The 15,694-nt window shown below is 48.8% G+C and overlaps 1 protein-coding gene across 1 annotated transcript; it reads left to right on the forward strand.

The window, feature by feature from the left end:
- Nucleotides 1-3,894: 3,894 nt before the first annotated feature.
- FITM2 (fat storage inducing transmembrane protein 2) lies at nucleotides 3,895-9,895 on the forward strand. Its single transcript, XM_047771050.1, has 2 exons — nucleotides 3,895-4,142; nucleotides 6,565-9,895. Exons 1-2 carry the CDS (start codon nucleotides 3,970-3,972, stop codon nucleotides 7,178-7,180), a joined length of 789 nt encoding a protein of 262 aa, XP_047627006.1. The 5' UTR covers nucleotides 3,895-3,969; the 3' UTR covers nucleotides 7,181-9,895.
- Nucleotides 9,896-15,694: the final 5,799 nt, after the last annotated feature.

Here is a 15,694-nt window from a genome sequence, read left to right on the forward strand (position 1 = left end):
AACTATCTCTCTAGGGGAAAATTATATATGTACATAAGTGTATTATGAATTTCTCTTACTATAAAGAATGTGGAGCACATAATTTAAAAAAAATATATATGCAAATACTCTTTACTGTATAATGAATTGATTCTCCCAGAATGCTTTTACTGAATTTGCTGGAGTTTTGCATCCATAGTCAACTCACAGTTTCAATTCAACCATGTTTTGAATAATGGAGTTGTGGAAGTTCCCGTCGTGGCTCAGTGGTTAACGAATCTGACTAGGAACCATGAGGTTGCAGGTTCGATCCCTGGCCTCGCTCAGTGGTTTAAGGATCTGGCGTTGCCGTGAGCTATGGTGTAGATCAAAGACGCAGCTAGGATCCTTCATTGCTGTGGCTCTGGTATAGGCCAGAAGCTACAGCTCCAATTAGACCCCTAGCCTGGGAACCTCCATATGCTGTGGGAGTGGCCCTAGAAAAGGCAAAAAGACAAAAAGAAAGAAAGAAAGAAAGAAAAATGGAGTTGCATCTTGGTCTAGACGATCAACAAAGCAAGTAAAGCCCTGATTTTAGCATCTGCCATTTACCTTAGTGTAAATACTCTCACCAGGGCTGGTTTCCAGCTGCAAAAGTAACCAATGAAGACACAGTTGGGAAGAATTGCACAATGACATACTATACAACAGATGTAAGCAACTCCAAGGGCATGGTGAATAGTGCAACAGAGTAAAATAATTAATAAATGATGAGTTTTGAGTATTTGTTTTGTTTTGTTTTTGCTTTTTAGGGCCACACCCAGGGCATATGGAGCTGTAGCTGGGCTAGGGGTCAAATTGGGACTGTAGCTACTGGCCTACACCACAGCCACAGCAACGTAGGATCCGAGCCACAGCAACACTGGATCCTTAATCCACTGAGCGAGGCCAGGGATCGAACCTGCATCCTGATGGATGCTAGTCAGATTCACTAACCACTGAGCCATGACAGGAACGCCTTCTTTTGTGTTTAACTGTTCTCTTATATAATGTGATTTTTAAATAACAGCTTTAACAATCGGTCTGCAGAATTTAACAATTTGTTCTCATGGGCTTGTATGAATCTGTTCCAGCACACAGCTGCACTCACGTATTTCTTAATATGGGTTGAAGTTTGAAAAAAAATGAAAACTTCTCTAGACTTACAATTTTTCAGGTCTGGGTTTAATCCAGTCGTCAAAAATCAGGAATGAAGTTGTAGAGTCTCAAATAGAACATACGTGCTTCCTTTCTACAGAAATACAAATCCTGGCATTCCCTGGTGGTTCAGTGGGTTAAGCGTCACTGCAGTAGCTCGGGTCACTGCTGTGGCACAGGTTCTATCATTGGCCCCACAACTTTCACATTCCCCAGGTGTAGTCTGTGTGTGTGTGTGTGTGTGTGTATACAAATCCTGAAAGTTTCAGGAGGTACATTTTTGATAGTTCCTCTGGGTAACGTCTGGAGTTCCTGTCACCCAGCACCCTTTCCCCTTTTCTTGGGGTGGGGGATCAGCATCTGGATTTTCATGGGGGGGGGGCACTTGGCTGATAATGTCCAGCCTACCTCCCTGTTCTTTTTTTTTTTTTTTTGTCTTTTGTCTGTTTTGGGCTGCACCCACAGCATATGGAGGTTCCCAGGCTAGGGGTCGAATCAGAGCTACATTTGCCGGCCTACACCACAGCCACAGCAATGCCAGATCTGAGCCGCGTCTGTGACCTACACCACGGCTCACGGCAATGCCAGATCCTTAACCCATTGAGTGAGGCCAGGGATCGAACCTGCATCCTCATGGATATTAGTTGGGTTTGTTAACCACTGAGCCACGACAGAAACTCCCCTCCTTCTTAACCATTATGCAGCTTGCTATTATTTGGCTACCTGACAATCTTTAGGGGATAGAGATGGTTTCAGGTGCTATTCACAATCTGCCTTCACAATTAAAATATTTTCAGCTGTGTGGCTTTTATCCCCAACCATGGAAAACCAAATTAGTATAATTACCACTACATTTGCTTTTTTAAAAAATGGTATTGAAGTTGATTAACATTTGCTTTTCTAAATCTAACTCTTTGAAGATCCAGACATCTTGCTACATAAAAATTACGATCAGATAAATGCAATTTACAGATATGAGGATCATCTTGAGATGGTTTTAAGGAATTAATACTTTCACTCTTACTAATTGATTGACTCTCTGCATGAGAGAATTTAAACATCAATCTATCACAGGCATAAATCAGGCAAGTGTTTCCCAAAGTACGGTAGCTATCCCTGGACAGTGACATGAAATTACTTTAGGCAGCTGGAGATGATCAATATTTCAATAGAAATGTCTTTTTTTTGTTTGCTTTTTAGGGCCGCATGTGCGGCACATGGAAGTTTCCAATCTAGGGGTCCAATAGGAGCTACTGCTGTGGGCCTATGGCACAGCAGGATCCGAGATGCATCTGCAACCTACACCACAGCTCACAGCAACGCCAGATCCTTAACCCACTGAACAAGGCCAGGGATCGACCCACACCCTCGTGGATCTTAGCCGGGTTCGTTAACCGCTGAGCCACAAAGGGAACTCCAGAAATGTCATTTTTGTAACAGAAGAAATACAGCTGGCACATAGAATCTATTATTCTATGGGTATTTCTGCTTGGGAGTCTATAAGTATTTCAGTTTTAAATGTGTATTGTCTAAAGAAAAGTGTGAAGAAATAATAGTACTGGTGGTGTATGGACATGGCAGAAACAGTTCAAGTGGATACAGGGGGTTGAAGGGTGATACCCCCCCGCCCCCCCCCCGCTCCACGCGCCAAAGGACACATCAAAGTCTTAATCCCTGGGAATATGACCTTATTTGGAAATAAAGTCTTTGCACATGTAATGAAGGATCTCATGAAGTGATTATTTTGGATTTTGAGTGGACCCTAAATCCAGTGACGAGTGTCCTTATAATAGATGGAAGGAGAGAAGACACACAGACACACAGAAGGGAGAAGACCATGGGAAGAAAGAAGTAGAGATTGGAGTGATGCAGCCATAAGCCAAGGATGCCCAGGACTGCCTGCAGCCACTGGAAGAGAGCCATGGCAGGTCTCCTTCTAGGAGCCTCCAGAAGGAACCAATCCCATCGACAGCTTGATTTCAGACTTCTGGCCTCCAGAATTGCCAGAGAATATATTTCTGTTGGTTTAAGCCAACACGTTTCTGGCAACTTGTTATGGCAGTCCTAGAAAATTAATACAGTGGCAAAGAAATGCCTCAAGGTTGGGAAACACTGAATTACACACCCAACCAGACCAGGGGATGAGAAGGTTTAACTCTGTGATAAATAAGTAACTGAGTCATCAACACCCTCATCTTATCGTCATTAACCCTCAGCATCCAGCATTTTCGCTCAATACAAGTATGTGGTTGTTTTGAAGGTGAAAATAAATCCAATAATTTTAAATGTAAATACGATGATTTTATGCATGTATATTCTCATGCAACTGTTTCTAGACACCACAATGAACCCTGAGTTCATAAATTAACTCTTGGGAAAGGCGATCTCCTCTTGTCTCTTCATTTTACAGATGAGAAAACGAAAGAGGCTGAGACCACTGCCCCAGCTCCTACAACAAAACGTTTATTCTTCCTTACCTCCAGCAAATATTCCCAAAAACTCTTTTTCTTCGATCAGAGCAAGGCATAGAGGCTGAGGTTCAAACCTGCCTTACCGGGATGGAGCTAAGGTGATTTTCGGGGAGGTGATTTTGAGTGAAGAGAAAGCGACGAATTTGGAGTCAAGCGCGCTGCAGAGGCCGCCGGTGGCCAGGAGGGGGAGCGCGCGGGCTCCAGAACGCGCACCCTCCTCAAGGGCGGGGCCTGAGAGCAGCGCGCATGCGCCCAAAGGGAGGTGGGGCCGCCGGCCGGGACGAAGGGCAAGACGGTGGCCGAGAAGGCACGGGTCGGCGGACGGTGGCCGAAGAGGTCGGGCATGGAGCACTTGGAGCGCTGCGCGTGGGTCCTCAGGGGAACACTGGTGCGGGCGGCTGTGCGGCGATACCTGCCCTGGGCCCTGGCAGCCTCCATGCTGGCGGGCTCCCTCCTCAAGGAACTCTCACCGCTGCCCGAGAGCTATCTCAGCAACAAACGCAACGTCCTCAACGTGTGAGTGTGCCCCGGGTTTCCCCTGTCCCCGCCGTAGCTACCGCTGTCGCCTTGCCCAGACAGCTGGGTGTTGGCTGCCCTGATGACGAGTCATTGGAAGGGGAGGTCCTTCTCCCCATCGTGACAGCAGCGTCTGCACGCGGGTCGCGATGGAGGGACCCCGAAATAGCTAGTGTCACCAGCAAGTCGCGTTTGCACACCAAACAAGACAGTCTGAGCTGACTGGGCAAGGGTGACGGGCAAGGAGGTGTGTGTGTCTGTGTGTGTGTAGGGGTGGGAGGTGGCAAGAGGGGATGAACCAGCTTCCCACCCCCACCCCGATTTCCTTTGGGTTTAGGGGTTGGCCGCTGCCCTGGGGAACATGCCACGTCTCTCCTGCCTGCCGGCATCAGACGCTGTGCCTCTGCCCTAAGTCCAGTTATTACCCCCTACACCCCCAGCGTGACAGAATCCCATCACACCTGGGTAGGGTAGAAAGACCTGCCCTTCCCCCCACCCCCTATCCTAGCCTGTGACAACCCCGCTCCAAGATAGTGTCACAGGAGTGGAACCCTCGTCTATGACCTTTCCCCTGAATCTGCATGGATCTTCTCAAGCCACTCAAAGTTCCTGGCAGTGGCCCAGGAACACAATCCCAGCCGGGTTCTTTGAGATTTCTTAAGTCTACTCACCCCCTCCTTTAAAAAAAAAAAAAAAAAAAGCCTCTTGGATTTTAAGGTTATTGACAACAACACTGTTGGAATAGTAAAGGGAGATTCTGAAAGATAAAAATTCTCCCTTGATGTGAGTTTTTTCTCTTCAGGGTTATGGTGTCTGCAGCATCTCCCAAAAGTCAGTCCAATTTTGGTTATCTGCTTAAAACCCTGGTTTCTCTCTCCAGCAGCTTCATCGAATACCTGACAGGTCATGGCTCTGGCCAGTTCCCTGCATATCAGTCCCAGGGAAGATTTTAGCGACAGGCTCTTGGGTAGTGTCTGAGACATTTTTGGAACCCAAGAAAGAGGCCTTCTGTCCTTGGCCCGCCTTCCTCCCCCACTTACGAGGCTGGGCTGAGAACAGATTATGAAAGTGGTCATGGCCCCACGTCTCTTGCATGTGTGTTCGGTGCAGCTGGTCCCCAGGTCAGCCGCCTTTGATAAGTGCAGGGGAGGCAGACAAGGCCGTTGCTGCTTGATCTGGCCTGGGCGATGCTGGAAGCTGAGCACCCTGATAAAGTCCCTGTGGTTTGCAGGTTGCTATGGATTCTGGTGTTCTCTTTCATACCTCTGTGCTGGTTAACTGATGAAAGGGAACTAGTGAATCCTTGGCTCTGGAAGGGATTTTAAGAATCGATTAGGGGAGTTCCCATCATGGCTCGGTGGTAAAGAACTGGACTAGTATCCATGAGGACTCGGGTTCGATCCCTGGCCTTGCTCATTGGGTTAAGGATCTGGTGTTGCCATGAGCTGTGGTGTAGGCCACAGATGTGACTCGGATCTGACATTGCTGTGGCTGTGGTGTAGGCTGGCAGCTACAACTCTGATTTGACCTCTAGCCTGGGAACCTCCGTATGCTGTGAGTGCGGCCCTAAAAAGACCAACAACAACAACAACAAAAGAATCGATTGGTCCCCCAATTCTATTCAGCATTTGAGGAAACAGAGGCCTAGAGAAGTGTGGTGATAATCAGAGTCAGGGTTCAAACCTGGGTCTTCCAGCATGAAGTGAGCTCTCTCTGACCATTTCTACCTCGTAGGAAAAAGAGCTTTGGTGTAGACAAAGCCCGGGCTTTGGGGCTGGCCAAATGTTGGTTTAATCTGCGCGTACTGATCGTGTGAGTGTGACTCTGGGCAAGTTACTGAACTAGTCTTTATCTGTAATATGCAACAAATGACACCTTCCTCCCAGGGTGACAGCGAGTGCTCTAGGGGAAAGTGGATGCACGTGAGAGCTCTATTTTTACTTTCCTGAGCAAACAGCATAGTGCTTAAGGTCAGAGACTTGGAGTTCCCTGGTGGTGCAGCAGGTAAGGATCCCGTGTCATCACTACTGTGGTTCGAGTTGCTGCTGTGGCACAGTTGCAGTCCCTGGCATGGGAAATTCCACATACCACAAGCACGGCCCCCAAAATAAAAATCTAAAAAGATTATAGACCCTGGATTTGAATCTCAGCTCCACCACCACTCATGACCTCCACTTTGGGCATGAAGCTTCTCTGTGCCTCAGCTTTCTTATCTGTAAGATGGAGATTATAGCAGAAACTACCTCCGAGAGGTGTATGAGGATTAAATGGTACCCTTATTTAGTAGGCGGCCTTGTGGTCTAATGCTTTTATCACCTTTTCTCATTTTCCCCTCCCTTGAGAGTCGAGAAACCTGAGGCATGCCATTTATTCCCTCTTGGCCAGGCCCCTTCTCCTCACTTCCACTTTCCTCCTCTGCCAGGTATTTTGTCAAAGTGGCCTGGGCCTGGACCTTCTGTCTCCTCCTGCCTTTCATCGCCCTCACCAACTACCACCTGACAGGCAAGGCTGGCCTGGTCCTGCGGCGGCTGAGCACCCTGCTCGTGGGCACGGCCATCTGGTACGTGTGCACAGCCATCTTCTCCAACGTGGAGCACTACACGGGCAGCTGCTACCAGTCGCCAGCCCTGGAGGGGGTGAGAAACGAGCCCCTGAGTAAGCAGCAGTGCCACGGGCAAGGAGGCTTCTGGCACGGCTTTGACATCTCCGGCCACTCCTTCCTGCTGACCTTCTGCGCCCTCATGATTGTGGAGGAGATGGCCGTGCTGCACGAGGTGAAGACGGACCGAAGCCACTGCCTCCACGTGGCCATCACCGCCCTGGTGGTCGCCCTGGGCTTCCTGACCTTCATCTGGGTGTGGATGTTCCTGTGCACGGCCGTTTACTTCCACAACTTGTCCCAGAAAGTGTTTGGCACCCTGTTCGGGCTACTGGGCTGGTACGGGACATACGGGTTCTGGTATCTGAAATCCTTTTCCCCCGGCCTTCCTCCCCAGAGCTGTAGTTCGAACTTGAAGCAAGACAGTTATAAGAGATAAAAGAGGCGCACAAGGGATGACAGCAGGACAGTGGCTAATAGATCTTTCCATTTTTCTTCGTTACAGGACTAAATTATTGATCCTGCTTCCGTGAGGAAGCTTACCAGGCAGTTTTGGTGGGCGGCGGGGGCGTCTGGGGAGCGAGGTCAGGCCCCCGACTGTTCTTGGTGACATTACCCTGTGTCACAAGCACCGCCGTTCCCAGTCAGGCACTTTGCGTCCCCGGCAAGACTTGACCTTAATCTGGAACATCCTTTTTGTCCCTAGAGGGCCAAGCTCGGGCTCAGCGGGAGGACAGAATCAGGAAAGCCTCTATTGTGGGCTGAAGGGGGCGGCCAGGGCCTCAGGACTCTGCCGCCACCAGACTCTCCCTGATTCTTGTCTTCTCCGTTAATGGCTGTTAAAGCTGTAGTTTAACAGTATTTCCCTCTGATCAGTTCTGCACAAGCATTTGTTTCCAGCAGGATCCTTTATAAAACAGCCAACCGCCTGAAAGACTCACTCTGGTTGTACTATTTGTTTCATTTGTGGAATGTCAAATATTGCAACTGGCTTGTGATTAGCTACCCAAACAGTTAAACTGGAGTGCCTCTGCGACGGAGTATTGGATAATTTTTTATGTAATGAACACTGATAATTTCCTGTCTATGTTGTTTATTATCTGTCGGTTTCTGGAGCAATAAGGTTACTACCCTCCCCCTTCTATTTTGAGTGAATGCTCTATGGTTTTTAATGACAACTGTGGCATTTGTTCTTTGTTGACAAAACTCCTGAAAAAAACTCACAACTCCAGTGCTGCATTTTGGCACATGTGTAGATTGCTCTGAGGGTTTTTTAGAACACTAATTTACCCTTTTTTTTAATAAACCGAACTCTTGGCTTATGGTATTTAATTCAAGCTCATAGGGCTGTTTTCTCTGTTAAGTATAAAGCCGGAAAGCGGACATTTTAATAACTTGATGAATTTTAAGCTGAGTCAGAGTAATTTTGCACAATGCATATTTGCACTGAAACTGTCCTGACCACATGTCAGTGGTGTAGATGGAACAATTCTTCAGAGTCATATGGGAATAAGTCTTCTGTCCGTTGCTGTAGCCCAAGGTGCTTTTACCTCCTGGGCAAGATTGCGAGAAGGAAGTCCGAAGTGGAGGAAAATATCCTTGCTTCTGATGGCAAGAAGCCAGCCTGTTGGCAAAAGTGCCCCTGTTAAGTGGTGGCCTGACTTTGGCCCCACCCTCCTCTTCCTTGGCCCACCACCAGAACCCAACCACACTTGTGCGTGTTCACCTGGCCTTGAACTCCACCTCTTCCTTCCCCTTTGCAACATTTGTCCATTTCCAGCCTTGGCCTTGTGTGGCCCTCGCCGTGAGTGTGCCTGTCCCCTCCACCCCACGAAGGCCCAGTTACCGCTCTGAGATAAGGTACTCCTTGCCCCTTTCTGGCTGTCTCCTTACACCTTTCAAGCCCAGCCCCTTGCATTTTGGATAATCATCCTGGAAGCTTCTTTGATGCCCCTCCTACCCCCAGCCAAGGCTGGTAATGGCATTAACTGATAAGCACTACATTTGACTGGCTTAACTCAAGCTTAGGTTGTTAGAAGCTTGAGGTCTCGAAAATCTTGAGTGTAAATTGTATTGCGTGTAAAGATGTACTTAAAATCTGTAGTTCATATCCCATCCCCACAGGTTAACCTGTGCCCATCAAAATGTAAGGTGTGATGATGTCGTACCCAAAGATGGCAGAAACACCTGGCAGTGAGGTTTTAGCCGTGTCACCATGGTGCTCGGGGAGCGTTGGCAAGATGTGATGAGCCCCAGGAGACTTGTTCAGCCCTCAGGATTTTAGGTCCATAAACAGGGTGGAGTCAGGGTGGGGTGGGTGCAGGGGCTTGTTGAAGGGATTGAGAGCTCTCCTGAGTTTCAGGTTCAGCACCGGAAGGCCACAGGCTCAAGGTGACCCAGAACTTCATTTGCCACACTTAAGTCTGCAGACGCTTCTGCAGATCCGATTCAGGCTCGGCATTAAATTATCCTGTGGAAAGCATCCATTACCGAATCTTACGTATTGATTAGTCTTCTGCCACTTCCCGTTCAGTCTTAGCACCTTTGCCCGACTCCTGGGAACATGCTCTCAGTCTCTACGTGAGACAGCATGGCACGGCTGAAAGGGTTGAGGTTTAGGCAAACGAGAGATGTGGGTCCAAGTCTTGTCACCAGGACTGGGCGCTCTCTGACTCTGGGCAAGCCTCAGTTTCCCGTCTGTAAAAAGGAGATGGTTCTGTCAGGATTAAGGGAAGTGACACATGTCAGATGCCCGGCACTTGTGCTGCAGGTAATAATCCTGCCTCCCTTTTCCTCACTAAGCCTTAGAGCTTCTAGGCTCCTCCAGAGAAGGCAGGGAGACGAACATCTTTTGAGCGTCATTTGGGGTGGGGTGGGGTCCTGCTGAAATAGCCTTGTGTTGTCTTTGAAAGGTGTCTGTTCCCCAGGTGCTGAACAAGAGGCTTTTGAGGGCATCTGTGATCACAGGTACGGCCGTGCTTGTTCTGCCTTTCTGTGTTGAGGTTCATTCAGCGGCACCTCATTTTCCACGTGCATCTGTCATCGTCTGAGTACCAGATTGTATTTAGAGACTGGCTCTTGCCACTGTTATGTACACATATGGAGCGTGTGTGTAAACAGGCAAACTAAGTAAACTGGAGATAATGAAATCCCACATGCCTGTGTCTCGTGTGTTCTTTTCTGAAACCCTTAATTCCGAACCGGGCGAGCTGAGCCCGCTTTATGAAAGGAGGGTAACTCTTAGTGGAGCTATTCATTGTCTATAGGGCATCTCAAGGCTGTTGTCATTCTTATTTTTTTTCTCCCAAGTCCTGTTACTAAGGATCTGTTCAGTCCTGTATTTCTTAGCCTGATTTACTCCTTCCCTCTGTGCCACGTCCGTGTCTCAGAATCCTGAGACCTGGATCAGCCAGATTGGGGAGCAGTTTTCTTGGCAGAAAGAAGAGAGGTTAAGCCGTGTGGGAGTAACTCAGCAGTTACAAAGTTCATTCAAATGAGGGCATTTGTGAAAATGCCTTGTCACCTTGGAGGCCTATACATGTGTAAGGACTTTTCGTACTTTTTAGTGCCCACTCCTTTGTCCACCGGACCTGCGTGGCCCCCACAGGTCATGTCTGTTGAAAGCTTGGTGGCTCCAGGGTTTGAAGCCCCTCACACTGAGGAACTTGCCTATTCAGATTCCATCAGCAGCACCAAACCCTCTTGAGCTTGTATTGTGAGCCAGGAGCTGGGGCAGGATTACCAACACCCTCCGTCCTGGCGTTTGTGCTCTGAAGTCCACCCATTCCAAAGTGAAGGCATGTGCCAGGGTCACAGAGGTGCACTTGCTGCATCTGTGCATTTGAGGAATGGTCGTCCTGTGGAGAAGATGCCTAAGGAACCAGCAACCACCAAAAGCGTTCTGAGTGCTGGCTGGGGTCAGGGCCTGGGGACAGCAGGGGACAACCAGCTGCCCTGGGGAGTTGCGGAATATTTCCACAGTACATGGTTCTTTGGGGTCTCGGAGGATGAGGAGGAGTTCAAGCAGTCAGGCAAAGAACAGGACCCAAGGACAACGTGAGACCAGCAGAGCAGATGTGCTGCCATGATTTTCATTCAGATACCCCTTCTCAAGAAACCTAACTTGTCCCTCACGTTCAAGAGCAAGAGACTGAAGAAAGGCAGACTGAGAGGACTGCCAGTGGAGGTCTTGGATGCGCCCTCCTCTCACATAAAGAGCACACGGCTACAAGTGTGAATACTGGCTTTGAGCTGGTTCCCACCCCTCCTTTTTCTTCTTTCCTGTGTGCCCTTGAATAAGTCACTCGACATTTCTGGGTCTCACTGTCCTTACCTGATAAATGAGGGGCCGGGACTGGTTAACCTCGCTGACTCTTCTACGCTATTCTGTTTCCCTGCCTGCTTGATGAAAAGTTCTTGCCTGGAGTTCCTCTGTGGCTCAGTGGGTTAAGAACCTGACCTAGTGTCTGTGAGGATGTGGGTTCAATCCCTGGCCTTTCTCAGTGGGTTAAGGATCCAGTGTTGCCACAAGATGCAGTGTAGGCTGCCAGCTGCATCTCTGATTCAGCCCTTAGCCCGGGAACTTCCATATGCCACACGTGCAGCCTTTGAAAAGAAAAGTTCTTCCCAAGCTGGTTATGACTTTTATTTAAGGAAAACAACATGAAAAGACACTCCCACTCAGCTGGCTCCCCGGTGAGTGACGGGGGAACCGACCTCTGGGTGCCCTTTGTCACAGCTCTGCTTTTCTCTGCATTGACAGCCTAATGCTGTTCAGACCTAACTGCCTGGCTTCATAGGAGGGGCTTCCTGGACATGGGGAGTGGAATCTAGTTCCCAGAGGGATGCCTTACAGAAGGCTTTTTTAAAAAACCTTTTAAAAATCCAACCAGTGTCAATGTCTATCAAGGAGAAGGTAGGTTCTGTTAAGAGAAACCCAGTGCAGCAGAGTCACCTTCAGGAATTGCCCAGAACCCCTCATACAGTTTCAGGGGAGTTGAGCACAGACACCAGGTCCTCCCTACCCTGGAGAGAGGGGAGAGGGTAGCTTGATCCCACATGATTAGATGGAAAGCTTGTCATATTCAAACTTAAAATGTACAGACCCAACAATCTCAGTCTAGGGGTTTAGGCTACAGAAAGGCTTGTAGACGTGGGCAAAGAGAAGTACAAAGATTTGATTGCAGCTTATTTGTGATAGTGAAACATTGTCACGATTTCTCTAGCTGTTGCCAGTCGCTTAAATAAACTATGGTAACACTATGTCAGGAGTATAGTTCAGTCACTACCAAGTCTAAATGGTGTTACATTTAGCATGGATTCTAGATGCAGAAAGACTGTGTGTTCATGCTGACTAGAAAGTACTTAAGCTGTGTGCCCTCGGTCAAGTCAGACTCTGAGCCTGTGCAGTGCACGGCTCTGATCTGGCAGTGCTATGGCTGCAGCTCCGATTTGACCCCTAGCCTGGGAACTTCCAAATGCCGTGGGTGTGGCCCTTAAAAAAAAAATCAAGAAAGAGAAACCCCACACATGTCAGAGGTTTTTTTTGTTTTTTTTGTTTTTTGTTTTTTTTTTTTTGGTCTTTTCAGGGCTGCACCCGTGGCATATGGTGGTTCCCAGGCTAGGTGTCTAATCGGAGCTCCCGCCGCCAGCCTACGGCACAGCCACAGCAACACCAGATCCGAGCCAAGTCTGCAACCTACACCACAGCTCAAGGCAATGCCGGATCCTTAACCCACTGAGCGAGGCCAGGGATCGAATCTGCAACCTCATGGTTCCTAGTCGGATTCGTTTCCACTGCGCCATGACAGGAACTCACAGAGTTTTAATTTTTATTGATTCAGAGATAGCTGAAATGTACAGTCGAGAAAGGTGAAAGGCCTTGTCCCATTGATCTCTGCAATGAAGGGAGTCTCCGAGACTGCAGTCTGGTTCCAAGGTTAAGCTGGGGGTGGGGGAGAGTGAGAGAGCTGTTTTCCAGAAGAGCTGAAGGGAAGGAGCATCCATGTATCTGTGCAGTCCTTTCAGTCAAGGTGAAGCAGGTCCTGCTGTTTGAGGTGCTGTCCACTCACAGGTAAGCTAAGGGCTGCCTGACTGGTTTCCAGGCTGCTTATTTGGGGGACTGGCCCAGGAGCCTTATCACGAAGGCTTGCCTCTTGGCCTGTCTTCTCTGCCAGGGTGTGGCTCCCCCGGGTGTGTGTCTGAGGGCCTAGGAGGTGAGTAGGTGGGGGAGCCTGGGAGCCGCCCCCGATTAGTGTCTTAATTTCTGGAGCAAAGGTATTCAGACCCCGCCTGAGCAAGCTGCTGTCACTCTTTCCCAACTCCACTCTCATGCCTTTTTGCCTTCCACTGCATTTCCTGAGCCTATCTCAGCTCCCAGGGGCCCTTGCACTGCTGGGGAGCGAAGCCAAGCTGAACGGGTTGTGGCGTAAACTGACTCTTCTCTGGGGTTATTAGAAGATTTGGACTGGATCAAGCAGACTGCATTCAAATCCTGCCTAACAATCCCTCAACTGTGTGATCTTAGGCAAGTTACTTAGCTTCTCTGGGCTTGTTACTCCACTATTAAATAAGGATGATACTTTCTACCTCACTGGTCCTTGAATAGCTTCATGAAACCATGGCCAGGAAAATATGTTAGCTTTAAAATGTTGGGCACCTATGAGGGCTGCTTATTATTGAAAAGATGTACTTTGCATGGTGAATGTTTTTCAGAAGCCTGGGCACTGTCATTTCTCCATGTCCCAGTAACCCTGAAATGTCTTGGTATCATTAATATAATTTTTTTCTTTTCTGGCTGCACCTGAGACACATGGATTTGATCCCTGGTCCATGGAAGTTCCTGGACCAGGGATCAAATCCAAGCCACAGCTGCAACCTCAGCAACGCAGATCTTTAACCCACTGCACGGGGCTGAGGACTGAACCTGCGCTGCCACAGAGATGCCACAGTGGGAACTCCATTAATATAATCTTTCAAATGTAGGATTGACTAAAATTAATAACAACTAGCATTTGTTCTAGTGCCTGGTGACATTTTTACTGTATTATCTCAACTGTAGTTCCCAACAGCCTAGGCCATAGAGAAAACAAGAAGGCTTTGGCTTCATCCCAGCTCTGCCACTGTAATTAATCAGCTATTGCAGGAATAATGCTTTGTAAGAGACCACTCCAAAACCACCTGATGGTTTACGACAGCAAATGCTTAACTAGCTGCAGCTCTGCTGATGTGGGCTGGCCTCAGCGGGTGAGCTCTGCTCTAGGCAGTGGGCCAGCTGGGCTTGGTTCCAGGGCACTAGCTGGGCTCAGGTCTGCTCTACTTTCATTCTAAGGTCCGGATGAACAGGCAGCAGCTACCTGAAGCCTATTATCATGATGAACACGGAGGCACCCGAGCCTAAGCCAAACCACATGGCACAGAGGTTTAAAGCTTCTGTGTCCATCACACCCTTCCACTAGCACTCTCTCTACCGGCCCAAGCTGGTCACATGGGCAAGCCCCACCCTGATGGAGCAGGGAATAAACTCGCGTCAGTGGGAGGTGCTACAGAGTCACATGGCAAGGGCTGTGGATGTATAATCCTGTTAGGGAATTCGGTGATCCAGTCTACCCCTTGTACCTTGGGTGCTTAACTCTGAGCCTCTGTTTCCTCATCAGTGAAACATAAAAAGCTACGCTTTACCAAGTTAGAAATACTTGATGTGAATTTCCTACTTAGTACCTCAAGGATGGCAGCTATTATTATTATCAGTTCTGTTTAGAGATGAGAAAACTGAGGGCTTTAGGGAATGTGGGTCCAGGTTGCTAGGGAAGGACCAAACAGGTCTTTGGAGATATGGTGGAATGAATTGGGCAATTGAGTCTGTGACTTTGGCAGGGAGCAACCAATGAGATGAAGAAAATAGGACCTTCAGTGGCCCTCACCGTCCTCCCCAACAGGCTTCTTTCTATGAATGCTGAAGAGTCCTTAACAGTGTTAACGTTGGGGGTGTCCATTACCGCAGCCCTGGTAGTGGTGGCATCTGTCTTCCCACCTTGACTGAACTCTGGTAGCCCCACGTCCTCTCCATCTCTGCATCCATCTATTATCTATCCATCTATGGCTCCTTATGGAAGGCTCAGCAACTGATGGATTCTGAGTAAATGTTTGCATGTTGACACTTGTCCTCACCCGAGGTGCTCTCCATGACATTCCGAGAGACAGAATGGGACCAGGGAAGGGACTCTTGGCATTAGCCTCACTCTTGGTGGGATCCTGGCCAAACCCGACACAGGCCCATCCAAGGCCTCTGTTTCCCCAGGTGTAGATCAGGCAGGTGGGGGTTCCTGAAGTCTGAGTCTGCGGTTCTCTCCAGAAGTCTGCCTGGGCCTCTTCTCAGTCACGTGACTCCTGACATCAGAGGCTGCTCACTGCCCACCAAGATCTGGTCTCTCCTTCCTTTACAATAGGCTGCCCAACCAGAGACTACATGTCCCAGTCTCCTTTGCAAATGGGTGAGGCCCTGTAATTAAATTCTTAACCTTGGAATATGAGTGGAGGTCACACGACCCTCTTACAAGTCTGGGCTTAAAATATTGGACATGTGCTCTAACATCCTCCCTGTCCTTTCCCATCAGAGAAAAATCTGATTTCTCCAGCTCAAGCCCTGGGCGCCCCCCAAAAACCATCAGTCATCTCTTCCTTCTCTCCATAAATGAAATGGTCAAAACATTAGTTAACAGTCAGGAGAGCTGTGCCCTCCTGCAGCCCTGAGTTTGAACATCGTGTCTCTACCCCTCTGGCCCCAGCCTTTGGAAATGAGAGCCAGAGGGACCATGCACGTTTAGAAATGAACAGCAGCTGCTCCTCCTGGATGCTTTATTGGGGGCTTTCAGTGGTTTCTAAGCATGGGCAGCAGTGACACCCAGACCCTCTCCCACCATGCAAAAGGCACAGGGAAATGAGAGGCCACCAG

Source organism: Phacochoerus africanus, chromosome 3 (genome assembly GCF_016906955.1).
Source record: "Phacochoerus africanus isolate WHEZ1 chromosome 3, ROS_Pafr_v1, whole genome shotgun sequence".
NCBI lineage: Eukaryota > Metazoa > Chordata > Mammalia > Artiodactyla > Suidae > Phacochoerus > Phacochoerus africanus.

Coding starts and splice junctions, on each gene's coding strand:
- FITM2 (XM_047771050.1), top strand. CDS start 3,970: ATGGAGCACTTGGAGCGCTGCGCGTGGGTCCTCAGGGGAACACTGGTG. Junction 4,143..6,564: donor AAACGCAACGTCCTCAACGT/GTGAGTGTGCCC, acceptor CTCCTCTGCCAG/GTATTTTGTCAAAGTGGCCT.